Below are 16,085 nucleotides of genomic sequence, written 5' to 3' on the forward strand. Positions count from 1 at the left end.
TTTTGGCACGGTAGCTGCAATATATTTTTATGGGGTTTATTGTTCTATAAAGTATTCCATTTCCATGTCTTTAGTTTAACCTCCCTAATATGTTTTGTGGATGTGATAGTTCTTTCACAGTACCAGGCATATATTACCTTCTGACAGAATCTCTAACTCATCTCCTTCCTTAAACTCCAGATCCTCCGGGCCCTGAGCTGTGTATCCATACTGTGCCACCATCCGATACAGGACAGGTCTACTACTTGCGGAATCTGCATCCTAGAACAGGGAAACAGACACAGTTGTGTTCAGGAAATAATATAAAACTTGGAAATAATGTAGAACATGTGTGAGAAGATACTGCAGGAGTCACCATTCAGTAACAGTGCATGGTGTGCCACAAGGCTTCACTATTTATTGTTTATGCAGGGTGTGCCATAGGGGGTTCATCCACTGGCAGTTCATCATTTTTTGTTAGTGTAGAGCAGTGGTGTGCTGGTAAATGTTTAACAACAGGCTCTCTCCCCGGTCCACCTCTGCGCCCCCCCCCCTAAAAAAATTGCAGAGCTGGCTATAGCCAGGGAGAGAGCCTGGGGGGGGGGGGGCAATGCATTACTCCAGGAAAATTTTTTTAAATGATCCCAGGTTACAATCTAATTCATGTTTAATGTGGGATAAAATGCCATAAATAAGTAAATAAATATAAACTTTTAATGTTGAGAACCTGATTCTCAAAGTGGACATATTCCAAACACTATAATGAAAATAAAATTATTTTTTTCTACCTTTGTTGTCTGGTGACTTTGTTTTTCTGATCATGCTGGTCCAGTATCTGTCCTCTTAACTCCATTTCCAGGGCTTCCTTTCCATTTATTTCTTTACTTTCCGCCTTTCTTCTTCATTTCTTGCCATACATCCGTAAGTAAAAGCTGGGTCCTCCGCAGACTTGACTGTCCAGTGGATCCAGCTTCTGCCTATTTTCTTCATCCATGTGCAGTGTTTCTCTTCTCTTCCTTTTCCCTCATCTCATCTCCTTCCTCACTCTTCCCTCCCCTCCATCCATGTCCAGCATTTCTTCTCTCCCTTCTCTCTCCTCCATCCACCCATGTCCAGCAACCCTCCTCTCCCCCCTGCCCTCCCCTCTATCCACCCATGTCCAGCAACCCTCCTCTCCCCCCTGCCCTCCATCCACCCATGTGCAGCTGATGAGATCATATATAACGTGACTCCAACTCACTAACCGGTTCCTGGATTGGCAGCTGCACCGCTTGCAGTCCCGAAACTGAAGGCCATGTCTCGCGCTGTAGCGAGGTGGAAACAGTGGAAATCGCTCACAAGTTGTTAATACTGTCGCTGCAATGTAGTGGTGACAGGAGAGTGAATTTCCCGCCTCTCGGAATTGTTTTTTTTTTTGTTCCAGTTGACAAACAGGTTTCTATGTCTCACCGCTCTACCGCCACTCAGTTCCCATCGTTAGCTGCTGCGCAAAGAGAAGTGGTGTGCAGAACTCTGCGCATGTGCTAATTCAGAACGGTCATCCGCTTCCGGTGTTCCACCGTTGTGCACGTGCTCCTTACGGGTTGCTGCAGCCAACTCTGGAGCAGTGGTTGTTGATGAGAGTAGATACGTGAAAGAGTAGCAGACAGACAGTTATTGAAATAGCCGCAGGTTAACGATCTCTGTCTTTTAGTAGTGGAAGGACAGTTAGTCCGTTCGTTTGGAGCAGTTTACCCTTAAACTACATTACAGTGGATGTGCCAGGTTTGATTGCTGGAGCATTGCTAGGACTAGGAGCGCTTGATAAAAGTGCTTTTACAGCACCATGGACAGATGTGCCTCCAAGCTCAGAGGATTGCAGCATCGGGGCACGGGGAGAAAAGGGAAATAGATGTCAGACCATGAAGGGAAGAGAAGGAACATAGTTACTGGAGTACCTTGCCTCTTGCAGCCTCTTGCCCGTCCTGTCGCCTTCTCCGTTTAATTTATTTTTAAGCAGTTAACACGTCAGCAGGAACAGGCTGCTTCAGCCAATCCCAGGGTCCTTCATTCAGCGTGTTCCGCCTCCGAGGGCTGAAGGAAGGCCCCTGGGATTGGCTGAAGCAGCCTGTTCCTGCTGACGTGTTTTTTTTTTAAAGCAGTGTTAAGCGCGGGTTTGCACGACGCTAAGAGAGGTTGGGGCCGGGGGGGAGGAGGAGAAATGAGAAGAAGTGCCGCATGTGACAAGATGCCCCAAAAAACCACAGGGGATGCGCCCATCGACACTGCCAGGTGGGGACCAGAGCCCAAATTTTGAGAGCCGGTTGTTAAAGTAGCTACTTTAACAAACGGCTCCCAAAATTCTGGAAAAAATAACCGGCTCCAGCACACCACTGATGTAGAGTGTGCCACAGGGGGGCATTCAGTGTTAACATTGGGTGTTCCGCAGGAAGACAAGTGTAAGTGAGATGGGTACCAGAGAGAGAGTCACTGCAGAATTAGTGCAATGTACATAGATTTGCTACCATCAGTTTAAATTTACTTTCTGGAAGTCAAAATTATAATAAGACTAGGACCCCAAAATCAAATACTTTTACATTCTACTGTTTAGAAGATTTTACATACATTTTACATGTAAAATTCTCCAAATGAAGGTTAAGTGAAGCTCTGGCTATTGCTAATTTTTGTACTTAAGATGTGCTGACCTACCTAGAGGTGTACTGGACGTTTCTGCTCACCTTCCTCTTCCCCTCCAGCTTCAAAGCACAGAAAAAAAGGTTGAGGAATGAATCTTGGACAGCTCGTGAATTGCTCTGGGCAGGCAGGTCAAATAAGGCCCAATTTTCAAAGTGATTTAGGTAGATAGGAGAGGCTCTTGCCCACTTGTCTTTCATGGCCAGCCAATCATTGATATTCAGCAACACTTAATCGGGCAGTGCCACTGAATATTGGCTCTAACTGGCCATCAAAAAATGGGTTGGTCAGGGGTGGTACTGTTGGAGGGGTTGGGAAGCAGCCGGAAGTTATACAAATGCCGGCAGTATCTCCCGCGATCCCGCCAAAGTGGGAAAGTCTCCCGCTGAGACACTACAGCGGTAAAACAACTCCTGCCTCCCGCTCCCCCTTCCACCCGGTATTCATTTCCTGGTCGCAAATTTTAAAAAAAGAAAGCAGGGCTGCAGCAGCCTTCAGGCATGCGCTGTCGGCTCTACCGCTCTCTCTCTCTCTGCCCCTAGAGCAGGAAGTTGAGCGGGAGAGCCAACAGCCCATACCTGAAGTCTGCTGCAGTCCTGAGCTTGCTTTTTATTTTTTTGTTAGCTTTTTTTTTTTTGTCGCAGCTGCTGCTGCCCAACAGGAGAAGCAGCAGTGACCTGGAAATGGATATCGGGTGAAGGGGGAGTGGGAGGCAGAAGGTTGAATGCATAGAGTGGAAAGATGGGGAGAGAAGGAGGGGAAATCATGGAAAAGGAAGGGTGGGGAGAAAGGGGGGATCCTGGCTGAGAGCAGAAAGAGGGAAGATGCTGGAAGGAAGGGTAGGGAGAGAAACAGGAGAGACATTGAAGGATAGGGAGAGAGAGAGAGGACATGATGAATGGAAAAGGGTAGAGAGAGAGACACTGGATGGAATGATCAGGAAAGGGGGTAGACACTGAATGGAAAGATCAGGAGAGGGGGTAGACAGATGGAAGCATGGGGAGAGAAAGAAGGAAAATGGATGGGGAAAGAAAGAGGGAAATGGATGGAAAGATGGGGAGAGAAAGATGTTAGATGGAAGGATAGGGAGAGAAAGAGGGAAGATGCTGGATAGAAGGATAGGGAGAGAAAGAGGGAAGATAGATGAAAGGATGCAGAGAGAAAGGGGGAGAGACTGGAAAGATGTGGAGAAAGAGAGGGGACACTGAACAGAAAAGGGTAGAGAGAGAGACACTGGATAGAAGGAGGGGGAGAGAGAGACACTAGATGCAGTGGCGTACCAAGGGGGGGGGGGGCGGTGGGGGCGGTCCGCCCCGGGTGCCAGTGGGTGGGGGGTGCTCCGCTCCCGCCGCCTCTCGTGGCCGTTCCTGCGGCGCCGCACATTAAAAAAAACGGTGAAGCAGCGTCGCAGGCAGCGCCTCGCGCCCTGCTTGTAAAAAAAAAAAAAATCAAATCTCCTTCCTTCTCCTTCTCCTCCTCGTCTTGACGTCTTGATGTCGACTCAGGCCTTCCAATCAATTTGATTGGAAGGCCCGAGTCGACGTCAAGACGAGGAGAAGGAAGGAGATTAGATTTTTTTTTACAAGCAGGGCACGAGGCGCTGCCTGCGACGCTGCTTCGCCAGTTTTAACGGGACTGAGGTGGGGAAGGAGAGGGGCGAAAGGGACTTGGGTGGGGGTGTTCAGAGGGGAGAAAGGGACTGGGGTGGGGGTCTCAGACAGGGGAGGGGAGAAGGGGACTGGGGTGGGGATCTCAGAGGGGAGAAGGGAAGGGGACTGGGGCGGGGGTGTTCAGAGGGGAAAAGGGGAAGGGAGAAGGGGACTGGGGTGGGGGTCTCAGACGGGGAAGGGAGGGGAGAAGGGGACTGGGTGGGGGTGTTCAGAGGGAGAAGGGGACTGGGGTGGGGATCTCAGACAGGGGGAGGGGAGAAGGGGACTGGGGTGGGGATCTCAGAGGGGAGAAGGGGACTGGGGTGGGGGTGTTCAGAGGGGAAAAGGGGAGGGGAGAAGGGGACTGGGGTGGTGATCTCAGACAGGGGAGGGGAGAAGGGGACTGGGGTGGGGATCTCAGAGGGGAGAAGGGAAGGGGAGGGGAGAAGGGGACTGGGGTGGGGGTGTTCAGAGGAGAGAAGGGGACTGGGGTGGGGGTCTCAGAGAGGGGAGGGGAGAAGGGGACTGTGGTGGGGGTCTCAGACAGGAGAAGGGGAGGGGAGAAGGGGACTGGGGTGGGGGTGTTCAGAGGGGAGAAGGGGGCTGGAACTGGGGGCTGAAAAAAGGCAGAGAGGGGACAGATCCTAGATGGAAGGGGGAGCGAGAGGGAGGGCAGACCCTGGATGGATGGGAGAGGGAGGCCAAATGGTGGATTGAAGGGGCAGAGAGAAAGGGCAGGCAGTGGATGGAAGGGACGGCAGAGAGGGCAGACACTGGAAGGCAGAGAGAGAGAGAGAGAGAGTGAAGACAGATGCTGGATGGAAGGAAGACGGTGAAAAGAAGATGAGGAAAGCAGAAACCAGAGACAACAAACTGTAAATAACATATATTTTTTTATTTTTTTTGCTTTAGGATAAAGTATTGTAGATGTGTTAAATGTTTATAATAGAACATGTAAATAAGGTAATCTTTTTATTGGACTAATTTTAATACATTTTGACAAACATTCGGAGAACAAAACCCCCTTCCTCAGGTCAGGATAGGATACTGTAACAGCACTATAGTGTACTGACCCGAGCACGGAGGTTTTGGCCTCTGAAAGCTAAATGTATTAGTCCAATAAAATGGTATTATTTTACTTTCTATATTTGTTTTATTTCTATTTGTTAATTTGTAAAGTGGTGATTGGTACTCGTTAGTTTTTTTTCAAATTTACATCTGCTGTCTTTATATTTTGCACAGTACTAGGGGACAGTTTCTGTTTCTGTGGTGTTGCATTGTATGCAGAGTCTGGCATTGGGGGTTCAGTTTAATTTTTGTCTAAATAGAAAGTTTATGATTACTTATTCTATAGTGGATTAGGGTGTATCTGTGTTTGTGAAAAAGACATGGCTTTCAGTTGGCATTGACTGTGCAGGATCTACGATCTGTACTATTCTGTCTGGTTTCGTTTTACAATAGGTGAATTGATGTTCTAGTGCTCACTGTAGTGTTTAAGATGCTTTCCTTTTCCTTGTGTGACTCGTAGAAATGACTGCTTATGGTATGGTAGAATTGCTCTATAGGTCCTGAGTGTTTTGTATTCTCGGTATGCCTAGTACTGGATTTCAGGGGGGGGGGGGGGGTGTTAAAAAATGACCGGCCCCAGGTGTCAACTACCCTAGCTATGCCACTGGGTAGGTGAGGTGGTGAGCTCCACCTTTAATAGCAGGAGAAGAGGAGTGGCCATCTTACTCCATAAGCAGTTACCTTTTCACATCCATAGAATAATTCAATTTAAAGAAGGCAGGTACATTATAATCCTGGGAGAGCTATGGGGTAGAAAACTGGGCCTATGCAATATATATGGACCCAATATATACCATCATAAATTTTTTCAGAAATCGTGGCAAAGTTGATCCCACAGTCAGACTACCAGCTAGTAGTAGAGGGGGATTTTAACACCTGTGCAGACCCTACAATTGATTGTAAGCCAGCAAAGTCCAAGAGCAGAGGTTTGGAAAATAAGGGGGTTAACTTTGTGTTGCATCAGCTGGGGATGGTGTTTTGTATTCTCGGCATGCCTAGTACTGGATTTGGGGGGGGGGTGTTAAAAAATGACCGGCCCTGGGTGTCAACTACCCTAGGTACGCCACTGACTAGATGGAAAGATCAGGAGAGAGGGTAGATGGGTGGAAGGGTGGGGAGAGAAAGAGGGAAGACGCTGGATGAAAGGGTAAGTAGAAAAAGAGGAGATGCTGGATGGAAGGATGCAGAAAGAAAGAGGGGAGACACTGGAAGGATGGGGAGAGAAAGAGGGGATCTGCTGGATGGAAAGAGGGAGAGGACAGAGTAATGAAAGACTGGAGTATAAGAGGAAGAGGCATGGGGAGAACAAGGGTGAGGAAAAGGTGAAAAGCTATAGGTAGATAAAGTAAAAAAGAAGGAAATTAAAGAATGGATAGTAAGAATGAATTAAATCTGGACAGAGAGAGGCAGAAAAATATTGAAGAAAACAAAGGAAAACGAGAGAAAAATGACAAATGGACAGGAAACCCTGGCAAGAGAGTTAAGAGAAGACAAAGGAAAGCAGAATCAAGAGACTGGGAGCAACACAATTAGAAAAAGTAAATGGCCGGACAACAAAGGTACAGAAAATAATTTTATTTTCAATTTAGGATAAAGTAATTTGGTAGCTGTGTTAATAAAGGTTAATAAATGCAAATAAAACACAAAATAGAAAATAAGGTGATACCACCACTGATTTTAAAACATTTTTGATTTGCTTTCAGAGACCAGCATTTCCTTCCTGAGGTTAGAAGAGGATACCACAACAGCATTATATTGACCTGACCGGAGGCAGGAGGTTTTGGCCTCTGAAAGCTAATTGAAAAGGGTATTAGGCTATTAAATAAAATATTGTCTGAAATGGCCATGGGTTTGAGGTGTACCAGGGGGCAGGGCCATATAAAGTGGGTGGAGCCAAGACAAGTGGGTGGGGCTGGGGCGTGTACTAAAATCTCCCTCTCAAAAATTGGGACCCTTGGCAGCTCTGCACATGGCCCGGCACTGAATATCTGTGGCTAATTTAACTGGCAACAGTCAGGTTTTTAAAAAACACTATCCACTCCCAGCTGAATATTGACTCGATAAATAATACCAGTGTGTCCTGTGCAGAAGCAGAGTCTCATGTCTAATAATGTCAAGAATCAGGAAAATAAAACAGCAAACTGACCTTACACCACAATGTCAGCTTCCCCTCAGTTACGTGCTGCCACATTTTCTCCAGGTCCTCGTCACTTGAAATTGGTTTTAATTCTCTGCTCTCCAGATCTCTGTATCTGCAACAGTTGGACAATAAGCAGTGTATACACAGTACTATTTCTGATGAAGGTCTCTTGATAAAACTGAAATATACGGTTATCATTTTAGGAAGGGGGAGGGCAGTAAGTCCTCATTTCTCCTACCTTTCTGTACAGACTCTAGTATGATGAACCTTTGTGTGCAGCTGGTTGGGTATGTCCCCCTATTTCACCTATTTCAATATATTTTAATAGACACCACCTTTCCCCATTATTCCTCATCTATGCAGATATTAAAGGATGTCCCAGAAAGTAAAGAAGCTGTACAGCCTACCCACCAGTAGATCATGTGGCTGTGATCATATATATGAAAGATACAGATTCATTTCCTAAGAAATGTACTTTTACTGTACCTCAGACTGGCATTACTGAGGAAGTTGAACATTAAGTAAATTTTATTGTTGGAAGACGACTTAAGACCATGTCACATAGAGTCTATTGCGCCCAACATCCTGTCTTTAAGGGGGTCTTTTACTAAAGATTAGTTCAAGTTATCTGCAGCAGGGCCCATAGGAATAAAACGGGCTGTGCTGCTGATAACTTAAGCTAATCATTAGTAAAAGATCCCCTAAAAGTGGCCAGTTCAGGCCAAGAGGGATTACGAAAAAAAGATGACATTAGAGGCAAAAAAACATAGCAAAATTTTTTTTCGGTATATTAAAAGCAGGAAGCCGGCAAAAGTATCGGTTGGGCCGCTGGATGACAGAGGGGTAAAAGGGGCGATCAAGGAAGATAAAGACGTAGTGGAGAGATTGAATGAATTCTTTGCTTCAGTCTTCACCGAGGAAGATTTGGGTGGGATACCGGTGTCAGAAATGGTATTTCAAGCGGACGAGTCGGAGAAACTTACTGACTTCACGGTAAACCTGGAGGACGTAATGGGGCAGTTCAGCAAACTGAAGAGTAGCAAATCTCCTGGACCGGATGGTATTCATCCTAGAGTACTGATAGAACTGCGGGGTAGCTTGCGGAGCTACTGTTAGTGATATGCAATTTATCCTTAAAATCAAGCATGGAACTGGAAGATTGGAGGGTGGCAAATGTAACGCCGATTTTTTAAAAAGGTTCCAGGGGAGATCCGGGAAATTATAGACCGGTGAGTCTGACGTCGGTGCCGGGGAAAATGGTAGAGGCTATTATCAAAAACAAAATTACAGAGCACATCCAAGGACATGGATTACTGAGACCAAGTCAGCACGGCTTTTGTGTGGGGAAATCTTGCCTGACCAATTTACTTCAATTCTTTGAAGGAGTAAACAAACATATGGACAAAGGGGAGCCGGTTGATATTGTGTATCTGGATTTTCAAAAGGCGTTTGACAAGGTACCTAATGAAAGGCTATAGAGGAAATTGGAGGGTCATGGGATAGGAGGAAATGTCCTATTGTGGATTAAAAACTGGTTGAAGGATAGGAAACAGAGAGTGGGGTTAAATGGGCAGTATTTACAATGGAGAAGGGTAGTTAGTGGGGTTCCTCAGGGGTCTGTGCTAGGACCGCTGCTTTTTAATATATTTATAAATGATTTAGAGATGGGAGTAACTAGCGAGGTAATTACATTTGCTGATGACACAAAGTTATTCAAATTGTTAACTCGTGACAGGATTGTGATAAATTACAGAAGGACCTTATGAGACTAGGAGACTGGGCGACTAAATGGCAGATGACGTTTAATGTGAGCAAGTGCAAGATGATGCATGTGGGAAAAAAGAACCCAAATTATAGCTACATCATGCAAGGTTCTACGTTAGGAGTTACGGTCCAAGAAAGGGATCTGGGTGTCTTCGTCGATAATACACTGAAACCTTCTGCTCAGTGTACTGCTGCAGCTAGGAAAGTGAATAGAATGTTGGGTATTATTAGGAAAGGTATGGAAAACAGGTGTGAGGATGTTATAATGCCGTTGTATCGCTCCATGGTGCGACCGCACCTTGAGTATTGTGTTGAATTCTGGTCGCCGCATCTCAAGAAAGATATAGTAGAAATGGAAAAGGTGCAGCGAAGAGCGACTAAAATGATAGCAGGGATGGGACGACTTCCCTATGAAGAAAGACTAAGGAGGCTAGGGCTTTTCAGCTTGGAGAAGAGACAGCTGAGGGGAGACATGATAAAGGTATATAAAATAATGAGTGGAGTGGAACAGGTGGATGTGAAACGTCTATGACTAGGGGACATGCGATGAAACTACAGTGTAGTAAATTTAAAACAATTCGGAGAAAATGTTTCTTCACCCAACGCATAATTAAACTCTGGAATTCATTGCCGGAGAATGTGGTGAAGGTGGTTAGCTTAGCAGAGTTTTAAAAGGGGTTAGACGGTTTCCTAAAGAACAAGTCCATAAACCACTACTAAATGGACTTGGGAAAAATCCACAATGCCAGGAATAACATGTATAGAATGTTTATTTATTTAGGCATTTATATCCCACACTTTCCCGCCCATGGGCAGGCTCAATGTGGCTTACATTAGTTCAAAAAGGCTAACAGCAGTATAAAAGGACACTTCAATCTAGTAATAGACAGACACAGTAAGGGTGAGGTAGTTGGTGGGGAGAGACAGAGGGAGAGAAGTGAGAGAGGAGGTAAGGAATGCAGTATGGTCGCACAACATAATGGGTCAGAAATGTATAGAATGTTTGTACGTTTGGGAAGCTCGCCAGGTGCCCTTGGCCTGGATTGGCCGCTGTCGTGGACAGGATGCTGGGCTCGATGGACCCTTGGTCTTTTCCCAGTGTGGCATTACTTATGTACTTATTAGGAAATACCTAATTGGAGAATTCACTAGACAACCTGGGTGACTGGAGGAGGGGGGGCAGGGGAGCAAGGAAAATCGCTGGGTAGGAGGGGCTGGAGGGGGCAGGGGAGCGAGAAGAATCGCTGGGTAGGGGGGCTGAAGGGGGGTCAGGGTAGAGAGGAGAGTCACTAGACATGGGTGGCTGGAGGGGGGCAGGGGACAGAAGAGAGTCGGTGGACATGGGTGGATGGAGGGGAGGGCAGGGGGAGAGGAGGGTTGCTGGACATGGGTGGATGGAGGGGAGGGCAGGGGGGAGAGAAGGGTTGCTGGACATGGGTGGATGGAGGGGAGGGCAGGGGGGAGAGGAAGGTTGCTAGACATGGGTGGATGGAGGGGAGGGCAGGGGGAGAGGAGAGTTGCTGGACATGGGTGGATGGAGGGGAGGGCCGGGGGAGAGGAGGATTGCTGGACATGGCTGGATGGAGGGGAGGACATGGGGGAGAGGAGGGTTGCTGGACATGGGTGGATGGAGGGGATGGCAGGGGAGAGGAGGGCTGCTGGACATGGGTGGGTGGAGGAGAGGGAAGGGAGAGAGAAGAAATGCTAGACATGGATGGAGGGGAGGGAAGAGTGAGGAAGGAGATGAGATGAGGGAAAAGGAAGAGAGGAGAAAAACTGCACATGGATGAAGAAAATAGGCAGAAGCTGGATCCACTGGACAGTCAAGTCTGCGGAGGACCCAGCTTTTACTTACGGATGTATGGCAAGAAATGAAGAAGAAAGGCGGAAAGTAAAGAAATAAATGGAAAGGAAGCCCTGGAAACGGAGTTAATTTTATTTATTTATTTGGCATTTATATCCCACACTTCCCGCCCATGGGCAGGCTCAATGTGGCTTACATTAGTTCAAAAGGTTAACAGCAGTATAAAAAGACACATCAATCTAGTAATAGACAGACACATTAAGGGCGAGGTAGTCGGTGGGGAGAGACAGAGGGAGAGAAGTGAGAAGGAGGTAAGGAATGCAGTATGGTCGCATAACAGTAATGGGTCCGAAAACATTAAGGCAGTGCGGAGCTGCAGTGTAAGCTTTCCTGAATAAAGCGGTCTTCAGGGAGATTCTGAAAGCCTGTTGTTCGGAGGTAGCTTTTACTGGGTTGGGTAAACCATTCCACAAACATGCACTGATGTAGGGAAAGGTAGATGCATGGCTGGTTTTATACTTGAGGCCACTGCACGAGGGGTAGTGGAGATGTAAGTAGGATAGGGAAGATTTGCTCTAGTTCCTTGGTGGCAAGAGGATAAGATTATCCATATAAGCTGGAGCTTCGCCGTTAAGGATTTTGTGCACAAGGGCACAAATTTTGAATGTTATACGTTCCTTGACAGGTAGCCAGTGCAGTTTTTCTCGTAATGGTCTAGAATAGTGTCTGGAATATGTCCAATTTGAGAATTTACATCTGCTGTCTTATTTTGCACTGGGTATACTGGAGCTGGAACAACTTACAGAAATTATTTATAATGAAAAAAAATCATGTTATTTTTTTCTCCTGTACTAGTATAATATTTTCAATGCTGTCTGTTTATATGCGCCATGGCTGGTATAAGGGGTGTGGCTAATGGGGTGTGGTTAAATAGGGGTGGGGTCATATGTGCAGACCCCGCCCACAATGAGTACCGGCACCCTTTTTTCTACAAAAAAAGCACTGATAGTAATCATTGGCTTCCTGTAGCAACTTAGGAAAGTCACTTTGTCTCACTGCTATTCCAATTCCAAGCTGTCTGTAGGAACTTGGGAAGATTATTTTATCTTCTACGGCCACCAGGATCCAGTTAAAACCAAAGGGTCTGATATTCAAAGCAATGTAGGCGGCTGCTGAACAGTTAATTCTCTTGGTTGGGGCTAGCCACTAATATTCAGCGACACTTAAACTGGCTAAGTGCCACTGAATATCGCAGTTAACACTGAACACAATGCTGGCTACACTGGGGGCGCTCCAGAGGCAGAGTCATCACTTCGCTGCTTAAGTGCTGATATTCAGCCCTTAAGCGGCCACGTTTACCACATAAATGGGACCGCATAAACGTCTGTCCTATTTTAATTGGGTTATCCATGGTCGTTTAAGTGATATCAACCCTCACCGCTTAAGAAACTACTGAAGATCTACCTTTTCCTAGAGTCCTTCCCCTCCTTTGCTATCTAGGTCTCGGCTTGGCTATGTTCTGTCTTCTCCCTCCTTTTCTCTTAACTCCTTTTTATTATAAACAGCCATGATGCCTATGCTAAGGCTAATGTTCGGTGTATCAAGTGGCATAAATAAACAAATTAATAAATAAAATGAAATTTAGCCAAATTTGCATATAACAAATGAGTGGCTCACCTAGGTGCCAATGATCATTTCCCTGTGCTGTTCCGAATAGTGCGGGGAAAAATAACACCACAACAGCGTGGGGAATTAACTTCCCAATGATCTGCACTAATAACATGCAAATGTATGCATGCTATTAGTGCTGATCATAGGGGGACTTCTGCGGGAGGACTGTGTCTGGGCATGCGCTCAGGCACAATCCTTCCACGGTAGAGGTTTGACAGGTACGGGCTGTCTTAAAAAAGAAAGCCTGGACCTGTCAAACCTGAAGCCTGGTAGTCCAGTGGACCTCCAGACCCCTCATCCCCTCCCCCACCTCCCCAAAGGGCCTGGAGGTCAAGTGGACCACCAGACCCCCTTCCCCGAAAAACCCTAAGTGACCCTCACTACAATTCCAAAACACCTGGCAGTTCCAGTGGGACCAATAACAGACCCCCCCCCACTCACCCACCCAGCTGCCCAAGGGCTAGCCAAGGCCCCAAGTCCCACCCCCCCAGGGCGGAAGGAGGGAGGGACTAGCGCTGCCTCCTTCTACGGGCACTGCTTCAAAATGGCAGTGCCCTGCCCTGCCTGGTGCAATCTGAGCTGCAATGGGTGGGGCTTAACTTCCATATAATGAAGAAAGCGAATGCTACATACCTGTAGAAGGTATTCTCCGAGGACAGCAGGCTGATTGTTCTCACTGATGGGTGACGTCCACGGCAGCCCCTCCAATCGGAATCTTCACTAGCAAAGTCCTTTGCTAGCTCTCGCGCGGCCGTCTTCCCGCCCGAAACCGGCTCGAGCCGGCCAGTCTCGTATGTAGCAAAAGAGAAACAAGGGAAGACTCAACTCCAAAGGGGAGGCGGGCGGGTTTGTGAGAACAATCAGCCTGCTGTCCTCGGAGAATACCTTCTACAGGTATGTAGCATTCGCTTTCTCCGAGGACAAGCAGGCTGCTTGTTCTCACTGATGGGGTATCCCTAGCCCCCAGGCTCACTCAAAACAACAACCATGGTCAATTGGGCCTCGCAACGGCGAGGACATAACTGAGATTGACCTAAAAAAATTTACCAACTAACTGAGAGTGTAGCCTGGAACAGAACAAACAGGGCCCTCGGGGGGTGGAGTTGGATCCTAAAGCCCAAACAGGTTCTGAAGAACTGACTGCCCGAACCGACTGTTGCGTCGGGTATCCTGCTGCAGGCAGTAATGAGATGTGAATGTGTGGACAGATGACCACGTCGCAGCTTTGCAAATTTCTTCAATTGAGGCTGACTTCAAGTGGGCTACCGACGCAGCCATGGCTCTAACATTATGAGCCGTGACATGACCCTCAAGAGTCAGCCCCGCCTGGGCGTAAGTGAAGGAAATGCAATCTGCTAGCCAATTGGATATGGTGCGTTTCCCTACAGCCACTCCCCTCCTATTGGGATCAAAAGAAACAAACAATTGGGCGGACTGTCTGTTGGGCTGTGTCCGCTCCAGGTAGAAGGCCAATGCTCTCTTGCAGTCCAATGTGTGCAGCTGACGTTCAGCAGGGCAGGAATGAGGACGGGGGAAGAATGTTGGCAAGACAATTGACTGGTTCAGATGGAACTCCGACACGACCTTTGGCAAGAACTTAGGGTGAGTGCGGAGGACTACCCTGTTATGATGAAATTTGGTGTAAGGGGCCTGGGCTACCAGGGCCTGAAGCTCACTGACTCTACGAGCTGAGGTAACTGCCACCAAGAAAATGACCTTCCAGGTCAAGTACTTCAGATGGCAGGAATTCAGTGGCTCAAAAGGAGGTTTCATCAACTGGGTGAGAACGACATTGAGATCCCATGACACTGTAGGAGGCTTGACAGGGGGCTTTGACAAAAGCAAACCTCTCATGAAGCGAACAACTAAAGGCTGTCCTGAGATCGGCTTACCTTCCACACGGTAATGGTATGCACTGATTGCACTAAGGTGAACCCTTACAGAGTTGGTCTTGAGACCAGACTCAGACAAGTGCAGAAGGTATTCAAGCAGGGTCTGTGTAGGACAAGAGCGAGGATCTAGGGCCTTGCTGTCACACCAGACGGCAAACCTCCTCCATAGGAAGAAGTAACTCCTCTTAGTGGAATCTTTCCTGGAAGCAAGCAAGATACGGGAGACACCCTCTGACAGACCCAAAGAGGCAAAGTCTACGCTCTCAACATCCAGGCCGTGAGAGCCAGGGACCGGAGGTTGGGATGCAGAAGAGCCTCTTCGTCCTGCGTGATGAGGGTCGGAAAACACTCCAATCTCCAGGGTTCTTCGGAGGATAACTCCAGAAGAAGAGGGAACCAGATCTGACGCGGCCAAAAGGGAGCAATCAGAATCATGGTGCCTCGGTCTTGCTTGAGTTTCAACAAAGTCTTCCCCACCAGAGGAATGGGAGGATAAGCATACAGCAGGCCCTCCCCCCAATCCAGGAGGAAGGCATCCGATGCCAGTCTGCCGTGGGCCTGAAGCCTGGAACAGAACTGAGGGACTTTGTGGTTGGCTCGAGATGCGAAGAGATCTACCAAGGGGGTGCCCCACACCTGGAAGATCTGTCGCACTACACGGGAATTGAGCGACCACTCGTGAGATTGCATAATCCTGCTCAACCTGTCGGCCAGGCTGTTGTTTACGCCTGCCAGATATGTGGCTTGGAGCACCATGCCGTGACGGCGAGCCCAGAGCCACATGCTGACGGCTTCCTGACACAGGGGGCGAGATCCGGTGCCCCCCTGCTTGTTGACGTAATACATGGCAACCTGGTTGTCTGTCTGAATTTGGATAATTTGGTGGGACAGCCGATCTCTGAAAGCCTTCAGAGCGTTCCAGATCGCTCGCAACTCCAGGAGATTGATCTGTAGATCGCGTTCCTGGAGGGACCAGCTTCCTTGGGTGTGAAGCCCATCGACATGAGCTCCCCATCCCAGGAGAGACGCATCCGTGGTCAGCACTTTTTGTGGCTGAGGAATTTGGAAAGGACGTCCCAGAGTCAAATTGGACCAAATCGTCCACCAATACAGGGATTCGAGAAAACTCGTGGACAGGTGGATCACGTCTTCTAGATCCCCAGCAGCCTGAAACCACTGGGAAGCTAGGGTCCATTGAGCAGATCTCATGTGAAGGCGGGCCATGGGAGTCACATGAACTGTGGAGGCCATGTGGCCCAGCAATCTCAACATCTGCCGAGCTGTGATCTGCTGGGACGCTCGCACCCGCGAGACGAGGGACAACAAGTTGTTGGCTCTCGCCTCTGGGAGATAGGCGCGAGCCGTCCGAGAATCCAGCAGAGCTCCTATGAATTCGAGTCTCTGCGCTGGGAAAAGATGGGACTTTGGGTAATTTAACACAAACC

The 16,085-nt window shown here is 47.8% G+C and overlaps 1 protein-coding gene across 1 annotated transcript in view; it reads right to left on the minus strand.

The window, feature by feature from the left end:
• The window catches only part of NOXA1 (NADPH oxidase activator 1), a 590,376-nt gene that overhangs the window by 18,533 nt on the left and 555,758 nt on the right, over positions 1-16,085 (minus strand). Inside the window, 2 exon segments of the mRNA XM_030206681.1 lie at positions 138-261; positions 7,516-7,621. Coding sequence (XP_030062541.1) covers positions 138-261; positions 7,516-7,621 — 230 coding nt within the window.

The sequence above is a fragment of the Microcaecilia unicolor genome, chromosome 6 (assembly GCF_901765095.1).
Source record: "Microcaecilia unicolor chromosome 6, aMicUni1.1, whole genome shotgun sequence".
Classification (NCBI taxonomy): domain Eukaryota; kingdom Metazoa; phylum Chordata; class Amphibia; order Gymnophiona; family Siphonopidae; genus Microcaecilia; species Microcaecilia unicolor.